Below are 25,636 nucleotides of genomic sequence, written 5' to 3' on the forward strand. Positions count from 1 at the left end.
GACAACAGGCTACATACTGTTTCTTTAGTGTGTGATGTCAGTTCCCAGCTCACCTCAAATCCTGTCTTAGCCTCTCCCCAAGTTCATTTGACCCCTCTCACAAGCAGAGAGCTAGAAATGCCCTTAGCTGCTAACAGGATGTCTGACTCCTATGCAGAGTTCATTGGGGAATCCAGCAAAGCCCTCCTTTGGACTTCTGCCTGAGCGCATGCCCTGGCTTTGTTTCTTCCTGTAATAGTTACTTTCTATTGCTGGGTTAAAACAGCATGGCCAATGCAACTTATAGAAGTTTACTGTTTTTACATTTGGGTTTACTGTTCGAGAAGCATGAATCCATCTGTCTTAGCAGGAAGGCATGGCATCAGGCATGCTGGCAGGAGCAGGAAGCTGAGGGCACACGTCTTGAATCACACCTTGTTCTCAGGGCCACACGCAAACTTTCTAAACCGCACCATTAATTGGGGGCCACGTATTTAAATACCCTAGACTATGGGGACACAGCCTCAAACCACGCAGTCCCCTCTCCTGCATTTCCTACTGTCTTACCTATCTTCCTTACCCGCTGTATTAATGTTTCTTGCTGTGACAAAGTGACAGAGATCTGTGTGTAAATGCACGCACACATAGTTTAGCAGCGTACCTTGGAATCATTTAGGCAGAAATGACACCTTTATCCTACTGAACAATAGTCAAAGAACAGAGAAACAAAACTCCTGAAACCTTTTTACCAAGGCTATCTCAATGAAAAAAAAAATAAAAAGCAGGTCTATAACTGTCACCTCTAGAATCCACTTAACTCTTTGGGGGGGGTGTCTCATTTCTTATTCTCATAACTTACAAAGCACTTATTTTCCCCCAGAAATGAAATCTGCTTGTCCGTTGTCTTGGTGGGCGTGTTAGTAGATTTTCTGTATCTGGGATATGGGGCATTTTATACACTTAATTCCTTACAACCCTTTAGTCGGTCTCATGGTTGTGACAGATTGAAGGTTGAGAACATGGTATTGTTTTATCTTTGTGTGTGTGTGTGTGTGTGTGTGAGTTGTGTGCCGTTGTGCACATGTGGATGAGAAAACAAGCTCAGGTTTTGGGCCTTGTTTGATACAAGGTCCCTTGTTTGCTGTGCATGCGCTAATCTAGCTGGCACAAGAGCTTCTGGGGACTACCCTGTCTTCACCTCTCATCTCACTCTGTGGATGCTGGGATGCTGGGATTGCTCAGAAGAGAAGTGATTGATTGACAGGTGGTCAATACACACCCTCTTTCCTTTCGTCCCAGGCCAGATGCTTACTTTGAGGCTTTTTTTTTTTTTTTAATGTTTCTTCATAGGAAGCTATTGGAGAAAAGTTGAACTCTGCAGGAAGGTAACCAAACCCTTCCTGCCTGGAAAAAATTGCAGTCACTTGTTATTTAGTGGATGAGCCAAATTGCCACTAGAGGGCAGCAGATGGTTTGTCTGGGTGTGGTGACAGCTCTGGCTTAGAGCACAGGCTAGGACATCATAAAAGCGGAAAAGGAAAAGATGTGTGGGGCAGACATTCCAGCTTGCATCCTTTGATGGAGAGATCTCTGGGTTTTTAGTGATAACGAGGTTATTAAAGACAAACTAGGTAGGACTAAAGTTATTCTAAGAGCGGCTATAGCAGAGTGAATGGCTGGTCCACCGTAGACATATTAATTTGTTAGCTATAAGCTTAGACGTTCTCAGACTTCTTGACTCTACAGGAGGTCGAGGGCTGGGAATTTTGCACGGAGTCAGCAAGCCAGAATGCCCTCGTGTTTGAGAACCACGACCCTTGCTGAGGCCAGAAGTGCCTATGTTTGGTTGCCTACTGTTTAGTTTATAACTTATATACAACTATGGCCGTTCTAAATGTCAGAGTTCATTATAAAACATTCATAAACAGGAATTAAAATCATAATCACCGTATTAAAATTACAAGGCAACTTTCCATACTGACCTGGCTGACAGTGGCCAGAACAAATATCAATTAATGCTATCTAAGTGGTCCTCCGTTCCACTGGTGTCAGAATTTGGTTTCCCAGCAGGCTGTAGGAGGCAGCATGAACCTCTGTAGAGGTTTTGTTTTTGCTTCAATAACAATGTCATGAATTCTCTTTCTCTCTCCTCTGTTTTCCTGCCATCTCACAATGTTAGCTTTTTAAAGATTTACTTTTGTTTTATGTGTATGGTTGTTTTGCCTAGATGTGTGTCTGTGCACTGTATGCATGCCTGGTGCCCTTGGAGGCTGGAAGAGGGCATTGGATCTTCTGGCACTGGAGTTACAAATGGTTGTGAAGCTGTCATGTGGGTGCTGGGAACTGAATCAAGGTTGTCTTGAACAGTGGTCTCAACCACCAAGTTATCTCTCGAGTTCCCCATTATTAAGTTTAATGCTTGTTGAATGTCATATTTACTGCATATGATCTTGAATACCCCCCTCCCCCTGCAAACCCATGTATTAAAGGACTTTCTTTTTCTCCTGAGCAGGACATATTCTTTAGTGACCACTTACTATGTGCCTGGCCCAGTAAACAAAAGAAGCACACGTACTGTTGAGATCAAGTCTCTGCGCTCAAGGACTCCTCAGTCCAGAGGAAGGGAAGGAGATGACTATAAGAATATAAGAAAGGAAGACGAATATAAGAGTTCTGAAAGAAAAAGACTTGGGGGAGGGGACAGGAGACACAACAAACATCTTGGCCACCTCTTATCTTTCAGGGATTATGAACTAGGGGCAAGAATTATGGGAAGGAAAAGTATACTATCTCATTAAAGGAATAATTATTCCACCCATCTCTTTGTCATGGTTTAAGGTAGTCTGCCTTCCTAGGGGTGATCTCTTGGCCAAGTTGTTGATCCTGTCCAACTGTAATGATAGGTATCCACTCAGGCCAGAGGTTCTAGTCTTCTGAGCAGGAGTTTCCCCTTAATGGACCTTTATTGATATTCCAACAGCTTGGATATTCTGTTTCCTCCCTAAAGGTTCATATGTTGAAGGTTGGTCCTTAGGTGGTGTTATTATTGAGTGGTGATTGGATTATGAGGCTGCTAACTTCATCAATGGTGAGTTCATAGCTGAATGGGCTGTTAGAAAGTGGGGTCTAAAGCCAGGCAATGGTGGCGCACGCCTTTAATCCCAGCACTCAGGAGGCAGAGGCAGGCAGATCTCTGTGAGTTCAAGGCCAGCCTGGTCTACAAGAGCTAGTTCCAGGACAGGCTCCAAAACTACAGAGAAACCTGTCTCGAAAGACCAAAACCAAACCAAAACAAAACAAAACAAAAGAAAGATAAGAAAAAGAAAGCGGGGTCTAGTTGGAGGACATGGCTCCATTAGGGGTATGACTTTGAAGAGGATATTTTATCCCTTCCTGGCTGCCGTGAAGCAAGCAGCTTTCTCCAGTGCTGTCCTTCTATACTGTGTTTCTGGCTTTCTGCAGACTTAAAAGCAACAGAGCCAGATAGATGCCTTACACTAAAAGCATAAACCCAAGTAAATCTTCCCTCTCTTATTACATTGCTTATCTCAGATGGAAGGAAAGTGACTAACATAACCAGGGCAAGGTAATGTTGTAGAAAGGCAGATATTTCCTCCCTAGTTGCATTCTGTATTGGTCTCCCCTAACTCTTTACAGCCCTGCACCTTTTCTTTCCTTTCTCCCTACTCCTTCACTCTGTTCACGCCTCCCCCAACTCCTCTCCCTTCCTATCCCCTCCCTTCCCTTCCCGTCCTCTGTGCTTTCTTAGTCTCCCTTCTTTCCTTCCCTGCCTCCATGGTTTGTTTGTGTCCTGTCTTCCCTCTTGGATGGTTGGCATCCACAGACTGCACAATGTTCTAGAATTTTCTCTCCCGTATCTCAAGGGTTGTGTTCTAAGCAGCCTGTGACTTGGTGAATAACTTGCAGTGCACACCACGTGTTCAACCCATAGCCTTCAGCCCGTTCTTGTTGCCACCCGGTTCTTGGTAGACTGAAGACTGGTGTCTGTCTTGAGACTTTCTATCTGAGCATTTGCTTTTTTGCCCATTTTGAGACCTCGTGGAGCCTTCCTGTCCTCCTTGAGTTGTTCAGAGCGGAGCGGATCTCACTCCTGGGCAAATAGCACCAAGGTTTGGAAGGCAACAGGAGGAGCTAGTTTTGCTTTACTTGGCCCCTCTTGACAACCTCACGCCTATGGCTGGTCTGCTTGGCTGACGTCCCCAAGGCCATTCCCTTCTCTGCCTCCATTGCCACTAATAGTCCCGTTTTCACAGATTATGTGGATGCCACTAGTGCATGTTTTAACTTATTAAGTTTATCCCCTTTCCTAACATTTCCCTTCCCCTGTGCAGTTGATCTCATGCTCATGGGCAGAATAGGGTGCTAAAGCCCAACTAGACACCCCCAAAACAGCCCACATCAAAGAAGAGTGCCGTGGGATTCAGGGTTAGAAACCGAATGAGGCCGGAGAGAACACAGTTTACATTTTAATTTCAGTAGTCCTGCCCACTGAGATCACTCCAGCCCTATGCTTAATCCCCGTCTATTCTTTCTACTCATCTGTGGGGTTCCCCTCCATGTTACGTTAGGGTCACAGTTTCCACCTCACAAGGAATGTGAAAGAATGCAAAGCAGGAACTCTGCACCCCTGCTCATGAAGTCGTCCTCTCAATTGTGTCAAGACCCCACGGTGGCCTCTCAAGCATGTGTTTGTCAGCTGCTGTCCTTGCCTCTGTGGTGGTTTGAATGACAATGGCCGTCATAGGCTCATGAACTTCAATATGTGTTCCCCCATCGACTGAACTGTCTGGGAAGCATTAGGAAGAGTGGCGTGTCACTGGGGGTGGGCTTTGAGCTTTCAAAAGCCACACCTTTCCTGGTATCTCTCTCTCTCTCTCTCTCTCTCTCTCTCTCTCTCCTCTTCTCTTCTCTTCTCTTTCTGTCTCTCTCTCTCTCTCCTCACCTACCTACAGATAAAGATGTAAATCTCAGTTACTGCTCCAGTGCCACGTCTATTTGGCCATTTCCAAGTGCCCCATCATGGTGGCAATAGACTCTAACCCTCTGCAACTGTGAGTCCAGATTCAACATTTTCTAAAGCTGTCTTGCTCATGGTTTTTGGTCAGGGCAATGGAAAAATACCTAAGACAGTCTCTGCTTGAATACTTAGTGTCGCAGACTCAGGCACTCGAGTATGCGACACTAAGTTTGCCGCTACGAGAAGGAAAGTTTCTGGAGTCTCTGAATACCCCTCTGCGCCTCCTCCTCCCCAAAGAGCCAGAGATAGAGGGAGGGAGGAAGGAGAGAGGGAGAAAGGGAGGGTCAGAAACATGTACACACGTGTATGGAGAGGGATCTCTCCAGGGACAATTCCTCTCATCATTTTCTAGCTCCCCCTTCTAAGTCTACTTATCTGATCTTGTGGAAACAGGATTGGAAGCATGTCCTAGGTGAGAGTTTGTCAAATACTTGTTTCAGTTCTTCATGTGTAAAGCAATGAGACCAGATATGATGATGACAGAGAGTCAGTGAAAGCCCTACACAACTGGTCCTTCGATGCCCGTTCCCATTTCCCTATCAAAGACCTTGTGAATTTGCTATGATGGACAGGCGCTGTCCTGAGCGCTGTCATCAGACCGGGCTGATGAGCATGTGCTCCAAGCAGGTGGAGCTCCTAGTAGCGCTGATTTGGCCTGATGGCACTTCATCCTGGTTGACAGGCTATCATCTAAGACAATGGTGGCGCAACGTGGTTGGTCCCAGCATCACCTGAGTGTTCAACTTAAGTAGGGTTTGGAAACATACAATTATAGAGGATTTCCTGGGTACATTTGATATTCAGCCACCTTTCTGAACCAATGGTATAAACTGAATTGAAGTGTGTGTGTGTGTGTGTTAAAATCTCCCAGAAGACCCCAAGGACCCATCTGCCTGGCCAAATGGGCCATATTCCTGCTGTCAACTGAATTTCAGGTCTTGAATATAATCACTTTGCTCACAGAGCTTATTGCAATGCTATGATAAGAGCAAAATTAGCACATGGTACTTTGCATCCTCAGTGCCCGATCATTAGGTGGCTAGCACACAATAGGGGTGTTCTGGTTGGTTCTGTGTCAGTTGACATAAGCTAGAGTCATTTGAGAGGAAGGAGCCTTAGTAGAGGAATCGCCTCCATGAGATCCAGCTGTCAGGCATTTTCTCAATTAGAGGAGGGCCCAGGCCATTGTGGGTGATGCCATCCCTGGGCTGGTGGTCCTGGGTTCTTTAAGAAAGCAGGCTCAGCAAGCCAGGGGAAGCAAATCAGTAAGCAGCACCCTTTCATGGCTTCTGCATCAGTTCCTGGATCCTGCCCTGTTTGAGTTCCTGTCCTGACTTCCTTTAATGATGAACAACAATATGGAAGGGTAAGCCAAATTAAACTCTCTTCTCCCCAACTTGACTTTTGGTTGTGGTGTTTGGTCGCAGCAATAGAAACCCTGGCTAAGAAGGTGGTGAGTACCTAACCATGCAGTGCCGTCCACCTGGTTGGTGGGTATGGAGGTGGGACGGGATGGTGATTCCCTCTGAGTTCCTCTGCTTGGTGCACACGTTACACTGACAGTATTGCCCTTGCTTCAAACTTAACTTCAGATTACCCCAGAAGAATGTGCTTCAACACTCCTTTAACAGATAGGGAAACTGAGGCTTACAAATCCACTTTCAGGCCCTCTAAACTGGTGTGTTGAAGAAGTGAAATTAGAAGCCGAACAAATTTGATTTCACGTCAGTGTCTGACCAATGAAACCAAAATTAACCTATTAGCATCACAGCGCATGGAATTAGCATGACCTCTTAAATCAGTCTTGCCCAATAGGCTGAGAAAATATTATCCAATCAGCTTCTTATGACTTTTTAAATTCTGGAGCAAACAACATAGTTGGCCAAGCATGGTGGCATATGCTTGTAATGCCCGCACTGAGAGAGTAGGTCATGATTTCTCCAGCATCTTAGGTTACATAGCAAGTCTTTAAGAGCCGGGAAAAAAAAGCTGAAAAAGTCAAACAATAAACAAACAAACAAAAAGCAAAGAAGGAATGGAAAAATGAAAAAAAAAAAGAGAGAGAGAATGCATTTATAAAAAGAGAAAGGACAAGCAGGAGCCAGGTAATGGTGGCATACATCTTTAATCCCAGCACTCAGGAGGCAGAGGCAGGCAGATCTCTGTGAGTTCAAAGTCTACGGAGCCAGTTCTAGTACAGCTAGGGCTGTTACACAGAGAAGTCCTGTCTCAGAAAAACAAAAACAAAAACAAAACCCCAAACAAAACAATCCTCCCCCAAAAAAAAGAAAAAAAGAAAGGACAAACAGGTATGATTCTCTCTTTCTTCTTCACTGGCACACATACCATGTTTATTGTTTTAATTCTGAATTTAAATAATTTAATTTAATATACACGTGGAAACCCTGGCTAGTGATGACAGCCTCATAAAACTAGTCACAAGCAGTCCAGACAAGTTAGCCAAAACAGGCTTCCCATAAAAATTATGTATCATACAGCAATTACTCCTTATCCATGCATCCCGGAAAACTGGTTTTCACTTTAATGTTTTTTCTTTTTGAGTTATGCAGATCTTAAAATAGGAACATCTTTATACAAAGAAGCGGCGCGATAGGAGAAATGACTTCGTTCTGGTTACATTATTTAGAGGAAGTCGTGAAAAATCTGCTTTTAACTTCTTCTGGATTTCTAAAAGGGGGCTAATTTGTAAAGTTACCCAATTATTATTAACATTTTTTTTTGAAAAAACAAAACAACCCACCAAATTTCTAGGTTGAGCAAAGTTATGCGGAGAGAGAAAAGGATCCCTCCTGCCTCCCAAGCTCTGCCTGGGAGGAAGCAGAGGAGAATTAGCAAGGCTGGGGCTGGGGCGTATCCTAGGCGTGTCCATGGCACCCCCATCTTCCCACAGGAAGTGCTGTAAGGTGGGAGCAGCTTGCCACACCTGTTAGACTGTTCCATTGCCCTAGAGGGGAGGAAAAGAAAATTAATTAAGATGCCTGCTTTGTTTCTCATCTGTCTCCCTGCTGTATCTAACCCTCCCCTAACTTCTTCCTTTTGACTTCTCTTGTCCATTCGTGGGTTTCCTACTAAATGCTTTCTTCAGCTGTTGACTTAAGTTTCAGACTTTAATCTGTGACTTATTTGTTTTCAGTTAATGGCATGGAAACTCCTTTTTTTTAATTATTATTATTGATTAGTAAAGCCACTTGTGGTGAAAGAAGTGGTTTATTTTTGTTTTTTTTTAAATCAACCTGTATGCTTTATTTTTTTTCCTCAACTTTTTAATTCTTTTTTTTTAAATTTATTTATTTATTAAGGATTTCTGCCTCCTCCCCGCCACCGCCTCCCATTTCCCTCCCCCTCCCCCCGATCAAGTCCCCCTCCCTCATCTGCTCGAAGAGCAATCAGGGTTCCCTGACCTGTGGGAAGTCCAAGGACCGCCCACCTCTATCCAGGTCTAGTAAGGTGAGCATCCAAACTGCCTAGGCTCCCCCAAAGCCAGTACAGTGCAGTAGGATCAAAAACCCACTGCCATTGTTCTTGAGTTCTCAGTATTCCTCATTGTCGGCTATGTTCAGCTAGTCCGTGTTGTATGAAAGGAGAGAAGGTTAGCGCTCCCCTTGACAAGGATGAAAGAGGCCCTTGAGCCTAACAACACGCATACGGTTAAGGCATTGCCACCTACTTCGTGGCATCTAACCACTGTTTTGTGGTTTATTTTTTGAAAGCTACAATGAAGCCAGAACCCATATGCAGTGCTCCATTCACTGAGCCTGTGCCATACGGTGAGGAAACAATTCCAGGCACCGTTTGCTGAATCTCATGAGTGTGCAAAAATTGATGTGTAGCTATTACCCTGTAGTAGGCCCTGAGCCCGTAATACTAGCAGCAGAGCTAATACTTGCACTTCATAGGTAAACAACTCAGGGCACCTGGCCACTCGTGGGCCACCCATCCAGTTCTCACAGCTTGGATATTAAGAAGCCTGCCACTTTATTTAAGTACCACGGCAGACTCTGGAGGCTCTCAGCTTGCGTGGACAGAAACTGACCTGCACAACTTTACATAAGCGAGACCACAGGCCACTGGGACGGTAGGATGCTAAGAAATCAGTCAACTTGCTCACATCCTGTGACTAGCAGATGTGGAAGTGGGCTCTTTCTGAACCATGTTACTGGGGTCTTCACATATATTTTCACACACACACACACACACACTCACACACACATATTGCTTATTTGAAATGTAAAAAAGTTACTATTTTGTTCATGTTTCAATCTGTTTATAATAAACGCGTGTGGATATATAGTTGCCTGATCTGATTTGGTTATGTGTTGAAGTCATCAGACTCTTTTATTACCTACGGGTTTGCTTTTACTTTTTGTATTTTGTTATTGATATTTTATGGTGGACTTTGAAAAGTCATCTTGACTAATTTCCCTCCTTTCTCTTCTTGTATCAAAAATTGTCTAGGCTTTGCCCTGATCGTCTTCCTCGTAGGCAGTGAGAATTCTTGGCCAGATGGGATGTATTGTTGCTAGGAACATGCCCTGAAACAGGCAAACACATCCTGAAGCCCTTCTATGAATGCTATAGTTATATATCTCCATGTGCAGCTGGCTGTGGGGCTGGGGAGTATGGTCAGCTTCAGTCTGGACACACTGCTCACTACATACACAATAAGACAACGGTGCTGTCCATATGAGCTGGTCGGAACCCTCGAGTGGCAGTCACTGCCGTCATCTCATGATGATGGCGGCCTAACCTGGCCTCCTTTGTTCTGAGAAGAAACGGCAGAATCCTAACTTACCCCGCAGCAGCCACAGCACTGGCAATCTCCACAGAGGGTCCCCAGGAGGCCATTGACCACCTGGATGGCACAGAGAACCATCTGGATGCCTCCAATGACCAGCAGAATGGAGAAGAGGGTCAGATTCCAGGGGACCACATCCTTGGGCTCTGAGCACTTGCTCCACATGGCTTGGTCATTAAGATAATCACTGCGGGTGACAGGGAAACAGGCAGGAAGGCAACATTTGTCAAATGTGTGTGATCCCCTACTCTAGCAAGTAGCCATTACCATTTCTCTTGTGCAAAACAAGCCCTATAACGAGACACCCGGTAATATCAGTAAAACATCTCCCCAGGTACTTCTCCTTCTCCCATGCGGGTTGTCATCCCAGACATTTCATGTCTTCATCCGTCGATTCCACACAGAAACCCAGGGCTCTTTCCTTTCTGCTCTGCAAACAAGGATGCTGAGGCCCAGAGACTTTATGTGCTTTGTCCCAGTCATAAACTACTAAGTGACAGAGAGGTTTTTGTGGGCTGGCCAAGAGGACAAATAAGCACACAGACATTTATAAAGAAGGGGAAACTGAGGCAGCACGCATGTTGATGGCCTTCATCCTAGTTATCATTGTTAGAGACCAGTTTGATCGTCACAACTTATCAAGTGGCCATCTACAACGAAGTAAAATAGATCATGTCACATGACTAAAATGAAGTCTGTCAGCCAAGTGTGATGACTGACATCCGTAATCTCAGCACTTGGGAGGCTGAGGCAGGAGGGATGCCTTTAGTTTGAGGCAAGCCCAAAGATAGAGTGTGATAGCCTGTCCTAAAACCAAACAAACAGCACAAGACTGCTTCCTGAGCAGAATACCAACAGCACAGGCACTAAGATGGATAATTGCTAAATGGGACCTTATGAAACCAAAAAGCTTCTGTAAGGCAAAAGACACTATCAATAAGACAAAACAGCACTTCACAAAATGGGAAAAGATTTTCACCAACCCCACATCTAACAGAAGGCTCATGTCCAAAATATATAAAGAATTCTTCAAGAAACTAGACATCAAAAAAAAAAAACCCAAATAACCCAATTTAAAAATGAGGTATAGATCTAAACAGAGAATTCTCAATAAAGGAATCTCAAATGGTCAAGAAACACTTAAAGAACTGTTCAACATCCTTAGTCAAGGACACCACAAGAAAACACACAGAATCAACTAACCTGGGCTTATAGGGGCTCACAGAGACTAAACTGACAACCAGGGAGCTTGCGTGGGACAAGCTGGAATCTTAGAGGCCAGCTTGATAACATCTGCCTTTTCTCTTCACTCCTAATCCTGGGTAATTTCTTATTGTACAGTGAACAGAGATGGGAGAATTCATGAAGTCTTGATCCTTCCAATAAGGTTGGTTGACTCTATGCTGTTTTCAGTGTGAAGCTATCACCTGACAGTATTGGTAGAAGAGTGGTCACTGTGAGGCACAGATAGAGAGACATAGACGGAAGCATGCGTAAGAGTAACACACCAGAAGCAGCTGTGAGGGGGACAGGCCTCATCTGAGGCCCGAGTACACAGCGCTCTGAAACACGGTTTTCTGCTTTCCGGTTTTTACCTTACTCAGCATTTCTGGTGTTATCTACAGGTGCAATGGTCACTCTCCTGACCTTGGCCTTTGATTCCATGCCATCTCAAGCAGGGCGTGAGCTTACCTATTCCAGGGGAGTGTGAGAGGCCTTTCCCATCACAACCACTGGCTGTTGTATTGCTTTGGAGCGGTACAGCCTCTATTGTGTTCCCTTCCCTCTCTCTCTCCTTTGTTTTTGACACAACATTTAGGCTAACTGACGTTAAGGCATGGAAGGCAATGTTTGTCACACAGCAGAACACAACAATAAGCCATAGCTAACACTGCACGGATGCTGTTGATGGAAAGAATATCAGAAGGGTTCTTCAGAAAGACATTACCCACTGCTTTCCTGACTCCTACCGTGGGAGAAACTGAACCACCGACAGAACATCTCTAGAGAAGACTCAAGGTGCTGGTGTCTGAATTCTATGTTCCTCAATCTAACCCCACGGTGATGGAGCCTCAACAGTTCACTGCAAGGTATGAAAGAAACATTTTGGAGTCACTCCATATGATGTGAAGATGACAGATCTATGCTTGTGTAGTTGTGAGAATAGGGTTGGGGTACTTGGTGCCTGTGAACACACCAAGATCATCAGATCAGAGCCAGTGCCTCCCACCTTCCCAGTCTGAAGACGGTTCTTGAAGTTTCTAAGGATCTTACTGTAAATGAACAATCAGTAGTTTGAGTTAGTACAGCCATCCCTCTGCTGTTCAGGTACCACATATGTAAATTTGATCATAAATAACAGGTACAATGCATCTGTAATGAACATGTCATTGTTCTCTAAGCAAAACAGTGTATCAGCTGTTTGCATAGCATTTCCATTGCGTCAAGTATTATAAGCAATATGGAAATACTGTTGCAAGACTGTGCAGGGTACTTGTGCATCAATAACTACGGTTGTCCTGGAGCCTCCGTGGATGCGGAAGGACAACTGTTAGTAAACTGCTTAGTCCTTTTTAAATGGACCCATTCTCTATGTGCTAGAAGATCTAACAGCCATACTTTCTGATCTCCAAGGATGTTCAGCCACTGTGCAAAATAGAGGGTCTGAGATAATGAGAAAATGAGAAATGGTCCAAGCTTCTCAGAGGAGAGAGTGTAGTTATCTAATAGAGCATCTACTACAATGGAAATGTTCTATATTTTTGCTATTCAGCGCAGTACTACAAGCCGCAAGCAGCTACTGAGTACTTGAAATATGGCTAGTGAAATTGTGGAATTAAATTAAATATTGTAGAATTCATTTATTCAGCTGGGACTGTTGCTATGGTGTTTTATGTGGCAGGCGGATTCTGCTCATGTTACTGAAGACTGGGAATCTAGAGGTTCTACACTCTGGTCCTAGGTATACCATTTGAGGACAAAAATATTAACTACAATCTGCTAATGTTTGGATGTGAGCTGTGGTACAACAAATTTTCTCTGGACGACTAAGACATCCTCTTCTAGTTGTTTCTCTCGTGTTTGTCAAAAATGACCTAGAAGTGAGGTCTATGCAACTTCTCCTAACCACAGAGTCAGCTTTGCCTTGAGGGGCGACATTTTGAGAGTACACAATGAAGGGGCCATGGCATTATGTTCGTTGTACAGTGGAGCCTTACCCGCTGTGAAAGGGGTATCCCCATGTATTATTGTTCATCAAGCATTTGGGCCCCTTGTTGATGGAGACAGCTGAGACGACGAATGAGTAGCCGGCACCCAGGAATCCAATCGCAGCAAACAATGTGGAGGTGAACATCTGAAAGGGAGGAGAGGCAAGAAAGTTCTTAGACTGTGTAGAGATTATTCATGCTCAGTTACACCACCCAGCAAACCTGCCCAGCCTGACGCGACACATGACGACCACAGGATAGCAGTCATTTGTAATTACAGATGGGACCTACAGCTCTCTCAGATGGAGCTTTGTGACGCTTGTTCCCTTTATTACTCCTGTCTTTTCACTTATTCAGTGACTGAGGAACACAACACTGTCTGTACCTTCAGGCATATATATATATATATATACATATACATATATTCATCTGAATCTATATAAATATATGTCTGAATATGTATAAAAGGCTGAATATATAGGTTTGAATGTATATGTGTATTTACACACACACACACAATTTCCAGGTGGTGGTGCATGCCTTTAACCCCAGCATTCAGGAGTCAGGGGCAGGTAGATCTCTGTAAGTTCAAGACCAGTTTGGTCTACAGAGCTAGGTATAGGACTGGCTGAATAGCTGCTGGGAAACCCTGTTTCAAAAAATATAAAAGAAAAAGGAATAAAATCTACAGGACCAATATGTAAGGCCAATCTGTTACATCTTCTACATCTTGGGTTAATTTTTCTGGCCCAGTGCACTATGCGGCACACAGATCCCGCTTATGCTGCTGGAGACTAGAAGTTGAGAGGGTCTCCACTCTGGTTCTAGGTACACTCCCTGTGGACAAAAAGATGTAAAACTATCTTCCTTATATATGATGGCGGCTCTTAAAATACTTGAAGATCGACTTGACAGCTCTTCACCTGTTGGAAGCTTTCTCTTTTATGCTAAACAATCTCAACAATTCCGGCTCAAGATTTTTTTGTTTGTTTGTTTGTGTTTTTCAAGACAGGGTTTCTCTGTACCTTTGGAGTCTGTCCAGGAACTTGCCCTTGTAGACCAGGCTGGCCTGAAACTTACAGAGATTCGCCTACCTCTCAACTGCTGGGATTAAAAGCATGCATTTTAATTTAAGAACCACTGCCCAGCTTCAAGATTTTTTTTATGTGAAGAGAATAATTGGTAGTATAGATTGGATAAGATGATATTTTTTAGTAGTAATATCAAAATCGAATTTAGAAGGCAAATGCCAGAAGCCATCCTGGAGACCATTCAGGCTAACTCCTGTTTACAGACAAAGGGGATGTTTAGGATTAGAAATTTGTAGAACTTCTACAATCTCTATTCCAAATAGTAATTAGAAATAGCATGGACTGAGTGTGTGTGTGTGGGGTCACACCTTTAATCTCAGCACTCAGAGGCAGAGGCAGACAGATCTTTGGGAGTTCAAGACCAGCCTGCTCTGTGCTGTCAGCTTCGGGTCATCCAGAGCTACACAGAGAAGCCCTCTTTGAAAATAAAGGGAAGTATGTATGTCCAAACTGACATGAAAGAGACTTTAATCTCTTAGTGGTGCAGAGTACATATAGCAACTAAACCACTAATATCGAAGAAACACGAGTACATTTAAAAATCAGTGGTTGGGATAAACATTCCAGCTAAAAGGTTGTTAAGTTTGTTATCAACAACACGATGTATATATAAATGTGTTAACTGTGTGTCTATAAGCGCATGTTTGTGCATTAATGGTTTTGTTGGAGGCTTTGTTCTGGTTTTTGGGAAAATAAGAGGCAATTCTGTACTCAGTTTTCCTCTTTCTTGAGATATTTATGGTTCTTACTGAATCCTGTGAGCTTTTTTTTTTCTTTTTGTGAACCCCTAATGAGAACATGTTGGGTACTTAACATGCACTTACTCAAGCGGCTTATTTTCTGATTTTGCAGCATCCCTTGCCACCTCCAGCAAGGTCACCGTCCAGTTTGCACACAGCTAGTTCTAGGAATGGACAGCACACTCTGCAAGGGGAGATAAATCCTACCTTCAGGGCAGGTTTTTCTTATGCTGTCTCATTCTCTTATAGAGAAAGGCATGGGATGGTCTGGAAAACCTTCTTGACACATGCTAGATGGCACTTTCTTCACGTAGACCGGATTCTCTCCCAGAAAAAAAGATTCTATAATAAAGGGCCCCTCACATATTCAGACTAGCTGAGAGCCTTCAGAAACTAGAATTTCTCCTACAAGGATGGCTAAGTTACGTTTTAATAATATTGAAGAACTCAAACGCCACTTGGTGCGGCCATTTCAATTCCACCTAGTAAAACTGGCTCAACTTGATGAGAGCCTTATGCGAAGACGTGTGTAATGTTTATCCTTTCAAAAACCTGTGGCACGTGCCGGGCAGTGGTGGCGCACGCTTTTAATCCCAGCACTCGGGAGCCAGAGGCAGGCGGATCTCTGTGAGTTCGAGACCAGCCTGGTCTACAAGAGCTAGTTCCAGGACAGGCTCCAAAGCTACAGAGAAACCCTGTCTCGAAAAACCAAAAAAAAAAAAAAAAAAAAAAAAAAAAAAAAACAAAAAAAGAAAAACTTGTGGCATGGCTAGTATCGTCTATCCTTCCCCTACAACAACCAATAAATATCAAAACAATAGATAAAAACCAAGACAATAGTGTTAAAGTAGTAGAGCTGCTTGCTTCCAAGCCTTGTCTCATGATTATATTTTTTGACAAGGTCTCCTGTAGCTCAGGATTTCCTTAACTCGCTGGTGGCTGAGGGTGACCTTGAACTTCCAGTCCTGCCGCCTTCACCTCCAAGTACTGAGCCCAGTCATAGTAAGTCACATATTTATAAAGTGGCGGAGCTACATTGAGGATCCAAGTTTCCTTCCTCCTAGCCCAGAGCCTTCCACCTACTACCCGGGTAGTAATGTGAATGTGTACCACACTCACGCCCTGACACCTCCACACCCCATGACCACCAGCACCGAACAGTGTGTTATTTTCAAGTTTTCTTGTGAATAAAATTGGTTTTCTCACAGACATGAGATAAAATGAAAATGAAAATAGCTCTCTGCTTACTTGATTTCCCTGTATTGGCCTATTCTAGAGAGACATCATTAAGCTATTACTGATTGAACATATAGGGGGGTCTTTGAACTATATTAAAAAAAGAGTCCCTTTTCCAGGAAAGGAAATCAGTCTCTTAGGAGTCCTGGTTGATGCACCCTCAGCAGCTCTGGACCTAACAAGAATGGATGGCTCCACGATCTAGTAGGCCCCTTAAGCTAAAATAGCTCAGGATTTCCACACCCAGGTGGTAGTGAAAGGAGAAATTCAACTCATACTATTGCTCCTGAGAGATCTGGGTAAAGGAGTTTGGGTACCAATTCTAAACATTTTACCATGTTTGATCATACACAAGGTAAGACTGTATTGATGATGTCAGCAGTAGGATGTCACGCTTCCCTTCAAGATGGGGACTTCAGTAGCCCAGGTTGTTCTTGAACTGCCTATAGATCTTATCACATTATAGCTTTGCAACCGTTGTCACTGCCTGTCACTAAGCTGAAATTCTGATAGACTTGCTACCACATCTTATTATTTAATGTGTTAGCAAGTAAAAAAGCACTTCTATTAACATTTCATGCATTGGCTGTTTTAATATTTTGCTTTCGAATCTTCTAATATAATGAATTTCCTTTAAAATCCAACGAATGCTATTTTACATATTTTTGAAAACTGGGCACAATGATGCACGCCTGTAATTCATGCTCCTGGAAGTGGCGGCAGGAGGCTCAGAAATGAAAAGTTTTACTTGGCCATAAGTCAAGTTTAAACCAGCCTGAGATACAGGAGACCCTGACTAGAAAAAAGAGATACAAGTTATTTTGAGAGGGTGTTCTTATATAATTTTCACCTAGAGTGTGAGAGGATTGTGACAAAGAGCGAGCACAGAGTAAAAACATCCCCATTTAGGCAAATGAGAAACCAGGTTAACAAAAACCTTCAACAAGGGGACAGTGTCCTCTTTTATCAAAACATATCATTTGAGCTTCTCCTAGACCTCCTCTGTCTATAAAGATAATCTCATATATAATGCAAATGTTCTAGCTTAAAGGAAGATACAGAAGATATTAACTTTATCAGTGTATTTTGCTTAATTTTACATATTTAATATGTTATCATTTCAACATGTAATCAGAATAAAATATATGTCTTTTTGTATCAGTTCTTTGGAATACGGTCCTATTTTGAATAGACCAGGTCATTTCCACTTCCTCAGTAGCCACACGTGGCGGTCATGTTGAACAATCTTCATCTAGGTCATTTGGAATTTTTGGTAGGAAAAAATTTTTAAAATTCATGGATCTGGTGTTCACTGACTTCATAGAAATGTTTCCTCTCAAGAAGGGAAGACATGTGATAAGGAGAGGAATGTAGTCATTCTTAAGTGAATAAAAAGTGCTTTGTTTTGCTCTACAGTGTATCTGAATAGGAGTGGGGCATTGGGTTCCAGCTTTGGAGAGCTGTAAGTGGTACGTTATACTTTTGAGTTCCAGTTTGAAATACCCCACCTTAAAATAAATTTTAAAAAAACACCCTAATTTTCACAATCTTACAGAAGAGGCGAATCACATAAAGCAACTTTACATCACATTATTTTAATTCACATCACATAAAGAGTCCTAAATGTTAGTCAAGTGGGGTACATGGTCTTTTTTATTGTTTTGCTAGAGGGTCTTACTATGTAGACAAGGCTGGTCTAGAACTCAGAGAGATCCATTTGCATCTACTTCTCTGTGCTGGGATCAAAAAGCTAGTGCCACCACACCCAGCCAGATATGATCTGTCTTAAAACCAGCATGGGTCAAGTCCCATTTATCACAGGTTTTATAATAAAAACTTCTTTTATTCATTGGGAGTTTACAGAGGTCAAATTAAGTATGTTGGGGTAACCCCTCCCTAAAGTGATAGTATTTGAAGTGAATAGGCAAAAGATCTGGGACAGCCTCCAAGGTAGCGCCTCTTGAGAGCGGGCACTGCCCGCCAGGTTTTGGAGTCCAGAGTGGGAACAGTCATCCTAGCTTTGGTCATGCTCTATGCCCCTGAAAGGAGTAAATGGAAAAGAGGAAGACTAATGTGTCATGGTCACGGGTATGAATTACAGGGAGTAGGAGCTGGCTCTAAGTTCTGGCTCCTCCCGCATGACCTTGAGAAGTTAATCATTCTGCCTCGGTTCCTCTTCCATAAAACGAGGCACAATAACAATAATTAATGACTAAGAGAACCTGTTCAAAGAACCAGACATTTCTCAGGGTGGGGATGAATTATTAAATAAAGCCCAGCATGCCACTCACTGATAAGACGCCAGGGATCTTTTGTTCTTATTCTCAGGAAAATTTCCATGACACCATAATGCATTCAATACATGAGCGCCTAACAATATATTACTATTATGCTGCAATATTTTTATTGCTGAACCCTCACCCTCCTTTCTACAAATGCAAAAGGCTGGGGAGAAAAACAAAAGTAAACGAATTTCCTCTTAGATGGTTGTTGCAGAAACACATTCTGCAGCCAAATGCTCTACCGTTGAGCTACCCCCACAAACACATTCTGTTCACACTGCTAAACATGCGTGCACGCGTTGAATGCTGTGAAAGTTTCCCTTGAAACAGATGATAAGAAAATCCTGTATCAGATGCCTTCTAACTCACCTCCTGACCACCTTAGGACCTCCCTATCCAGGTCCTGTGATAACTGAGCCCAGGACGGTCATTGCTCTGACAAATGACTGTGTCTTTGGCCATTTATTTTATGCTGATCTCATGGCAAGGACGATGGGGCCAAAAGGGGAGGAAAAAACGCGTGGCTTGAGGATATAGTATTTACAGGGCTGGGCAACAGCAATGCGAGGAAAGAAGATACCTCTGGTGGCACTGCCCTTCCTACTTGACAAACATCCTAAGAGACCAATGGGGCCTCCCTGAAGTCAGTCTTCTCTAGGTCTGTCCTTCCCACTTTTCTCTCGAGGCTAGCCTCTGAGTGCAGGGATTACAGCGTACCAACAAACCCACCTGTTTTCTCCTAAAACAGTAGGGTGCCATATTTTCTGTCTTGGCTCAGCTTGAGAAAGCTATGAGGACTCCGATCAAGAATTGAATGTTCAACCTGAGTTTCTTCACTTGTAAAACGAGGACTTTATTGTGTAGTTTAAAGGGCTTTGGTGAGGGGTAAGCCTGAGAAAGTATAGACATCACCTGTCACCTCCCGGTACTCCTTACTTTATTTGCCTGGTGTGGATTTCTCCAGGATTTATGTCTTTGATACCGAACACGTACCTGGGACTTCCGTTCCTTCTCTTTACACTAACGTTGCAATGTCTTTCCCAGTTTCTGGTAATATCTTTCCGAAAGTTAAAAAATGCCATTGCAAAAACTCATTTTACAAGAGGGCATTTTACATTTTTGTTTTGTTTTCTTCAAATATTTGGTAGGCTGGAGATTAATTTAGTAGCATACACATGGTAGGTAATCATTTTGCTACAGAGTGTCATTCCTAGTCAGAGAAGATGGGTTTTTGAAGACAAGAGTGAAAAGAAGGAAATCCACACTTTAACTTCTTACTTTATGATCACTCATCCTTGAAAAGCATTGCCTAAGTTTCCCCCAATCTGTCACTGGAAGGAATAAAGAACGAGATATCCAGGATCTGTCTGTAGGGGGCAGTAGTGAGCTGAGCACAAGAAGAAATACAGACTTACAGATCGCCTTATCATGAGACCAAGATGGGATGTTCTATCGGGAATTCACCAAGGCCAGCTGGCCTGGGTCTGAAAAAGCATGGGATAAAACTGACTTGCTGAGCATAGCGGACAATGAGGACTACTGAGAACTCAAGAACAATGGCAATGGGTTTCTGATCCTACTGCACGTACTGGCTTTGTGGGAGCCTTGGCAGTTTGGATGCTCACCTTACTAAACCTGGATGGAGGTGGGCGGTCCTTGGACTTCCCACAGGTCAGGGAACCCTTATTGCTCTTCAAGCTGATAAGGGAGAGGGACTTGATCGGGGGAGGGGGAAGGAAATGGGAGGCGGTGGTGGGGAGGAGGCAGAAATCCTTAATAAATAAATAAATTTAAAATAAAACAAACAAACAAACAAACAAAAAAGATCTTTCTCCAAAAAGTTGACCGCATTGCCCTGCCTGGAGCGTGGATGTCGGGATTTATTACCCGATACTGCTAACTGAAATGCCTGCCTTGGCCCCCAGCCCCTTTATCAATCTACTTTCCACCGTATTATTAAAGACCCTCAACTTTGAGTCAAGTCCAAGGTTTCTAAATGGACCTTTGCTAAAGTGAATGAGTTGATCAAATTAATTGGTTGTCCCACTGGGCCCTGAGAGACCAACATTTTCCAGGCATTAAAGAGAGTACAGGGGGCAATGACCAAACAGACAAACTGAAGTCACTGAGACTCTTAGGCGTAGGAAGAGGAGGTTGGGACCTAAAAAACGAACCTAGGTCAGGGCTTCAAAGGCCACCCTGCAAGTACCTATCCTTACTGTTTTTCCAGGCTCACGTCAGCCTAATCTATCTCAGAGAGTTTTGACCTTCGGGCTGAGCTTCAGTCTCCTCCCCTCTCAGGGGCCTGTATGGGGTCAGAGATCTCACACACACACACACACACACACACACACACACACACACAGAGAGAGAGAGAGAGAGAGAGAGAGAGACAGAGACAGAGAGAGACAGAGAGACACACACACACACACAGACAGAGAGACCACCTAACTCATTTTCTCAGGCTTCACAATAAAACTATGAGTTAGGTAATTTCAAGGTTGGTTACAGGTCACAAGCTCACTTTATCTCCACAGCCACCCACCTACCTTCCAATTCCTGCTTTTTTATAACCGAAGGACAAGAATGATATAAGTTCAGTTAACATTTGGGGAATGTTCTAGAAAAACATAACAATGCCAGTGGAGGGGAGGGAAACTGCTACTCTGGCTTCTGCTCTGTTTGCTTATAGGTCTTTCTACTGGCAGGGCTTCTCCGAGCTCCACAGACAACTGGCGTGGTGTTCATTTGTAAGGAAATGCCTTAAGCATTTACGAAAATAGCTCAGAGGGTCACTATGTAGTATGCAGCTTTGTGTGTGGTGTGTTTGTATCATGAGTGTGTGTGTGTGTGTGTCTTGGTGGGGGACGGGGACACTACCAGGTTCCACAAAGCAGCATGTATGGAACCTTAGAGCCATGCCAGGAGCGGCCATACCAACATAGGACAGGCCAAGGTTGTGCTGAGACCAGCGATACCAGGCTCATTTCTTGTGGTTTGAAAAGAAGTAAGATATACAGGTGCATTTTGTGTACTGATCTTTGATTAAAACAAAACCCCACCCATACCAAGAAACCCAGGCGCTGACTGTCCAGCACGGTGCCCTGGTCTCTAGTAGCTGAGGCCTAAAGCCTTGGTTTCCTGTCTGCACAGCTGGAGGTAGGATGAGGCCATTCCCAACCCACTCCAAGGGTAGATCCCAGCGGGAGGTCTCAGGAGCCCTGGGAGATGATACATATTGACCAGGCCAAATATTCTAGAACGTGTTTCTCAACTGTACTGGGAACAACATGAATTTCTTGATGCACTCTTTGCTTTGTTTAAAGCTAACGAAATTAAAGTTTGTATAATACAAATATAAAAAATACTAATAAAAATATAAGTTTTGCATAATGTTTTTGCTTCTCAGTGTAGTTATAGAGAAACCTAGAAAGGCACAAGCGAGCCTGCACCCCTGACTGCCTGCCTGCCTGTTGTGTGGCACTCAGTCATTGTCTAGTTCTGCCCGGCACCAGAAACGCTAAGAGCAATTTCTAAGATACGGTTTTTCCTTATTTTCATTCAAATTCCTTAATTGCTTGTTTTTCAAACCATCATCTTCAACCTATCTTCCAAAGCTGACAAGTTTTAAATGATCTGATGGGAACATGAATTATATAGCTCTTCCTTTCCTTCATAGCCAATCATAGGGAAATATTATCAAGTATATACAGCCAATCATAGGGAAATATTATCAAGTATATACAGCCAATCATAGGGAAATATTATCAAGTATATACAGCCAATCATAGGGAAATATTATCAAGTATATACAGCCAATCATAGGGAAATATTATCAAGTATATACAGCCAATCATAGGGAAATATTATCAAGTATATACAGCCAATCATAGGGAAATATTATCAAGTATATACAGCCAATCATAGGGAAATATTATCAAGTATATACAGCCAATCATAGGGAAATATTATCAAGTATATACAGCCTATGACACAACGACCGCAAATGAATTGTTTCTGTTTCTTTTTTTTTGTTTCTGTTTCTCGTATTCTTTGTAAATGATGATTTTAAATGCTGAAAGAACAATTTCCAGTATTTGCGGTGATTTTTAGAAGTGATGTTCTATGAATGATACGTTGTCACACAAAACCTCCAGTGTTTTATACACAGAGCACAGCGGGCTTTTTTGTGTGCACTTGGTAAATGCCTTCTTCCTTGAGTAAATGGACAGATGATGGGGAGAAAGAAATGTCAAGGCAGTTCTGCTTCAGAATGGGCAGAGAGACATTCAAGAATCTAAAACTGGCTTAGGTGTCTCCTTGAGGGGAACTTGGACCCCAGGACGCAGGAGCATCCTTTACCCATCAAACCCAGGGTCTGCCTCCGTCATATTTTTTGCCTCATCATATAACCAAATGCTTAATAGTTTTTAAGTCAAGCGTTTTATTCATTTATATCACTATTTTGTAAGAAAAACTGAAATTATTAGCAAACATAAACATAGTGTTATTAAGTTTTAGTCACCTAATGTCGCCTGTGTTCCTAGTCTTGGATTCTTCCTTTGTTAGAAGGGAGGTTTGAAGATTTAGAAACAGCAAAGACTTATCCCCATGAAAACAAGGATTTCCTCCCTTTCTGGAATGAGAACAGCAGGAGAACGAGCGAAAGGAAACTGTCTTTGTCGTTTGGACACACGTATCTACGTAGCAGGGTTTGACCATATCTAGGGAATTCTGCTCCAGTCCAACTTGTTTATCTTAACAGTTGGTGACTTGCCCAGATGCAGAAGTGGGACCTGACCCGCATGCCAGCATTCCTTCTGTGCCCCCTCCTCCCCTGGGAACCTCAATGCCTCACGAGTCTCCAGCTCTCCAACTAAAAGATGGAAGCCGTGTGAAACAGGAGAGGAAGCTGAACGCCTGAGGCAGATTCTGGGTGGCAGTGGGAATTGCTGGCCTCCAGAAATAGTGCCCTTGGCTGTGGTAAAGGAGGCAGCTTAGTGGGCTTTTAGGGAGGGGAGATAGCATCCTTTTTCTTGCCCCAGGCTGGTCTCCTTAAATGAGGGGGCCAATTCAGAGGCAGAAGAAAGATAGGATTTGTTTAAGTTCTCCTAGCTTCTTAGTGGCAAAGGGAAGTCTGGGGCCCCACCCTGGTCTTCTCTATGTGTCCCTCCAGTTCTGAAGCTCTGACGTCACTGATTGCTTGTAAAACTTAAGTGTCTCTATACTTCTAAGTATGAAGGTTGTAGAATTTGATACATTTATCCTTATTCTTCTGTACCAGTCAGAATCAGAGCTTAATCATGTGCCAGATGTCCCAAGAGTCTGGTTTGGCACACCCCTAGTGCCCAGCACAAACCAGCAATGGACCCCAGCATCGTTCTGGCCATCGACATGGTCAACTCACCGCAAATCGCTTCCCGCAGCCCGCATTGCCACAGCAACCACAGCAGTCATTGTTCTTCAGGCCCAGGAACACCAGCGCAGGGAAGATCATCTGCCGGCAAGAGAAGGGCTCAGCGTGCGTGCGAAGGGAAGCCTGCGCTTTCTCTCCGGCCAGTGGCCAGTGAAGACCTCAGGTCTCAGTGGCTTAAGGAGGCCGGCAAGACTTAACAGCAAACAAGGCTCGTGGGTAGATAGGCGGTTTTGAGTATGGGGGTTCCGTTTGGCCTGACTGACCAACTTCTGTGAGGAGGTTTTAAGAGCTGGCACCCCGAGTTTTCATTTAAAGGGAGATTTAGAGCAAGGGAAAGAGACTTGGTATCATGCTACAACCTGGAGGTCCCACCTATATTGGAAACGCAGGGCCAAAGAAACTGAACGAGAGCTTCTGGACCTCTGCGTTCTAACTCGTTCATTTGTAGAAAGCACTGGGCTTTGCTCATAATTCTTATTGGCACTATTTTACTGGAATAAAGCAATCAAGTGGCTGCTAGCTTGATTCTCTGGGCTCAAAAGTCCTCTGCTGATTCCAGCCCAAGCTTGGGGATGAACCACTTAGAAACCCAAGATGTCCCCAGCCACTGATAGGAAGGGGGAGTATATCAAGGCCCCACTTTTCAGTACATAAGCACAGAGAGAAAAAGGATGCGAGCAGGGGAACTCTCTGTTATGGGAATATTAAGGTTTCTCTACTCACCAAGACGCCGCTTCCCGCTATTCCTCCGAAATACCAGACCTCTTCCGAAAGGTGGCTGTTGTCGTCCACCACCTTTCCTCCAGGGAAGAACAACAGGATATTCGCCAGGAGGCCAAACACAGCCAGGGGAATGAGGGTGCCCCCCAGGCACTTGGCACAGCCCCCGGTGCACATGCTGGATGGCGCAGGAAAGCACAGAGATCAAAGGCTCCTCACCACCTGCTTCGCGGGTCTCCTCCGCGAGTTTGGCAGCGCGTTCCCGCAGCTGTACTCTGTTCCGTAAGAAATTTGGGGGCCAAGGGTCAGAGCTTTCTGAACTGTTTCCTTGGAGTCCGTTCACTCCTCAACTACAGCAGGCCCTCAGTGGTGATGGGCATTTATATCCCTGACCCTATGTCTTTTTTTTTTTTTTGCACCCCCATAAATGAGATTACGTTCTGTGCAATCGGTCAATTGTTTTGCCATGGTGACCAATAACCTCTGTTAATAATCCACCAGCACAGACAAGACACTCAAGTTGGTGCAGCCGAAGAGAAGGCTGGGGCAGGCAGTGTGTGGGACTGTCCCTTTAAATTCTCCCCGTCCCTGCCCAAATAAAGAAATATTCCCCCAGGCACTACATAAATACCTCTCCTAATACACTAATGTCCTGATTAAGGTTATGTCTCCCAACCCTGAGTGATCGATCTGCCTGGCTCTTCTTCGGCCTTGTTCACAGAAAGCCTGAAACACAGGCTGTTCCAGAAGGGCTTGTTTCCCTTAATACAAAAGTAATTTGAGGGCCTAATTGAATAACGCTGAATTCAGGCCTGGGTTCTTTTAAAGGATAAAATCTGAACAGCTACTTATTTTATTGCCCAGCTGATGTATTTCTTTATGTGTTTACTCAGGTAATTAAATTCTGTCTCCTTCCCAACACACCATGGAATTAGCAAAGGCAGTTTTCCTAATCAGGTTGTTCAGTTACTTTGTACAGGACTAGAAACCTGTGTCTAAGAGCAAGTGAGCTCTAGAGGAAGAAAGATGTGGACAGCAGAGGCAGAGGCGCCGTGAGGGAAGGGCAGTTACGTTGTGGGGGCGCAGTAGAACACATCCATACTGGAAGG

The 25,636-nt window shown here is 43.8% G+C and overlaps 1 protein-coding gene and 1 non-coding gene across 2 annotated transcripts; one reads left to right on the forward strand and one right to left on the reverse strand.

Annotated features, from left to right (window-relative positions):
* Positions 1-7,340: 7,340 nt before the first annotated feature.
* On the reverse strand, positions 7,341-24,920 carry Tm4sf4 (transmembrane 4 L six family member 4). Its single transcript, XM_041659264.1, has 5 exons — positions 24,531-24,920; positions 23,799-23,888; positions 13,052-13,188; positions 9,831-10,020; positions 7,341-7,982 (listed from the first exon to the last, which is right to left on the reverse strand). Exons 1-5 carry the CDS (start codon positions 24,702-24,704, stop codon positions 7,965-7,967), a joined length of 609 nt encoding a protein of 202 aa, XP_041515198.1. The 5' UTR covers positions 24,705-24,920; the 3' UTR covers positions 7,341-7,964.
* Positions 8,606-8,731, forward strand: LOC121453091. The gene has a single exon (XR_005974966.1). It is a non-coding gene; the product is annotated as a U6atac minor spliceosomal RNA (small nuclear RNA).
* Positions 24,921-25,636: the final 716 nt, after the last annotated feature.

The sequence above is a fragment of the Microtus oregoni genome, unplaced genomic scaffold, assembly GCF_018167655.1.
Source record: "Microtus oregoni isolate MIOR12 unplaced genomic scaffold, Mior012 000010F_ref0000083, whole genome shotgun sequence".
Lineage (NCBI taxonomy): Eukaryota > Metazoa > Chordata > Mammalia > Rodentia > Cricetidae > Microtus > Microtus oregoni.

What these genes read in the sequence shown, in the direction of transcription:
- Tm4sf4 (XM_041659264.1), bottom strand. Translation starts at nt 24,704, where the DNA reads ATGTGCACCGGGGGCTGTGCCAAGTGCCTGGGGGGCACCCTCATTCCC. An exon ending in TAGCGGGAAGCGGCGTCTTG is followed by an intron (nt 23,889 to 24,530) that starts GTGAGTAGAGAA and finishes TCTTGCCGGCAG; the next exon opens with ATGATCTTCCCTGCGCTGGT. An exon ending in GCTGCGGGAAGCGATTTGCG is followed by an intron (nt 13,189 to 23,798) that starts GTGAGTTGACCA and finishes CCTCCCTTTCAG; the next exon opens with ATGTTCACCTCCACATTGTT.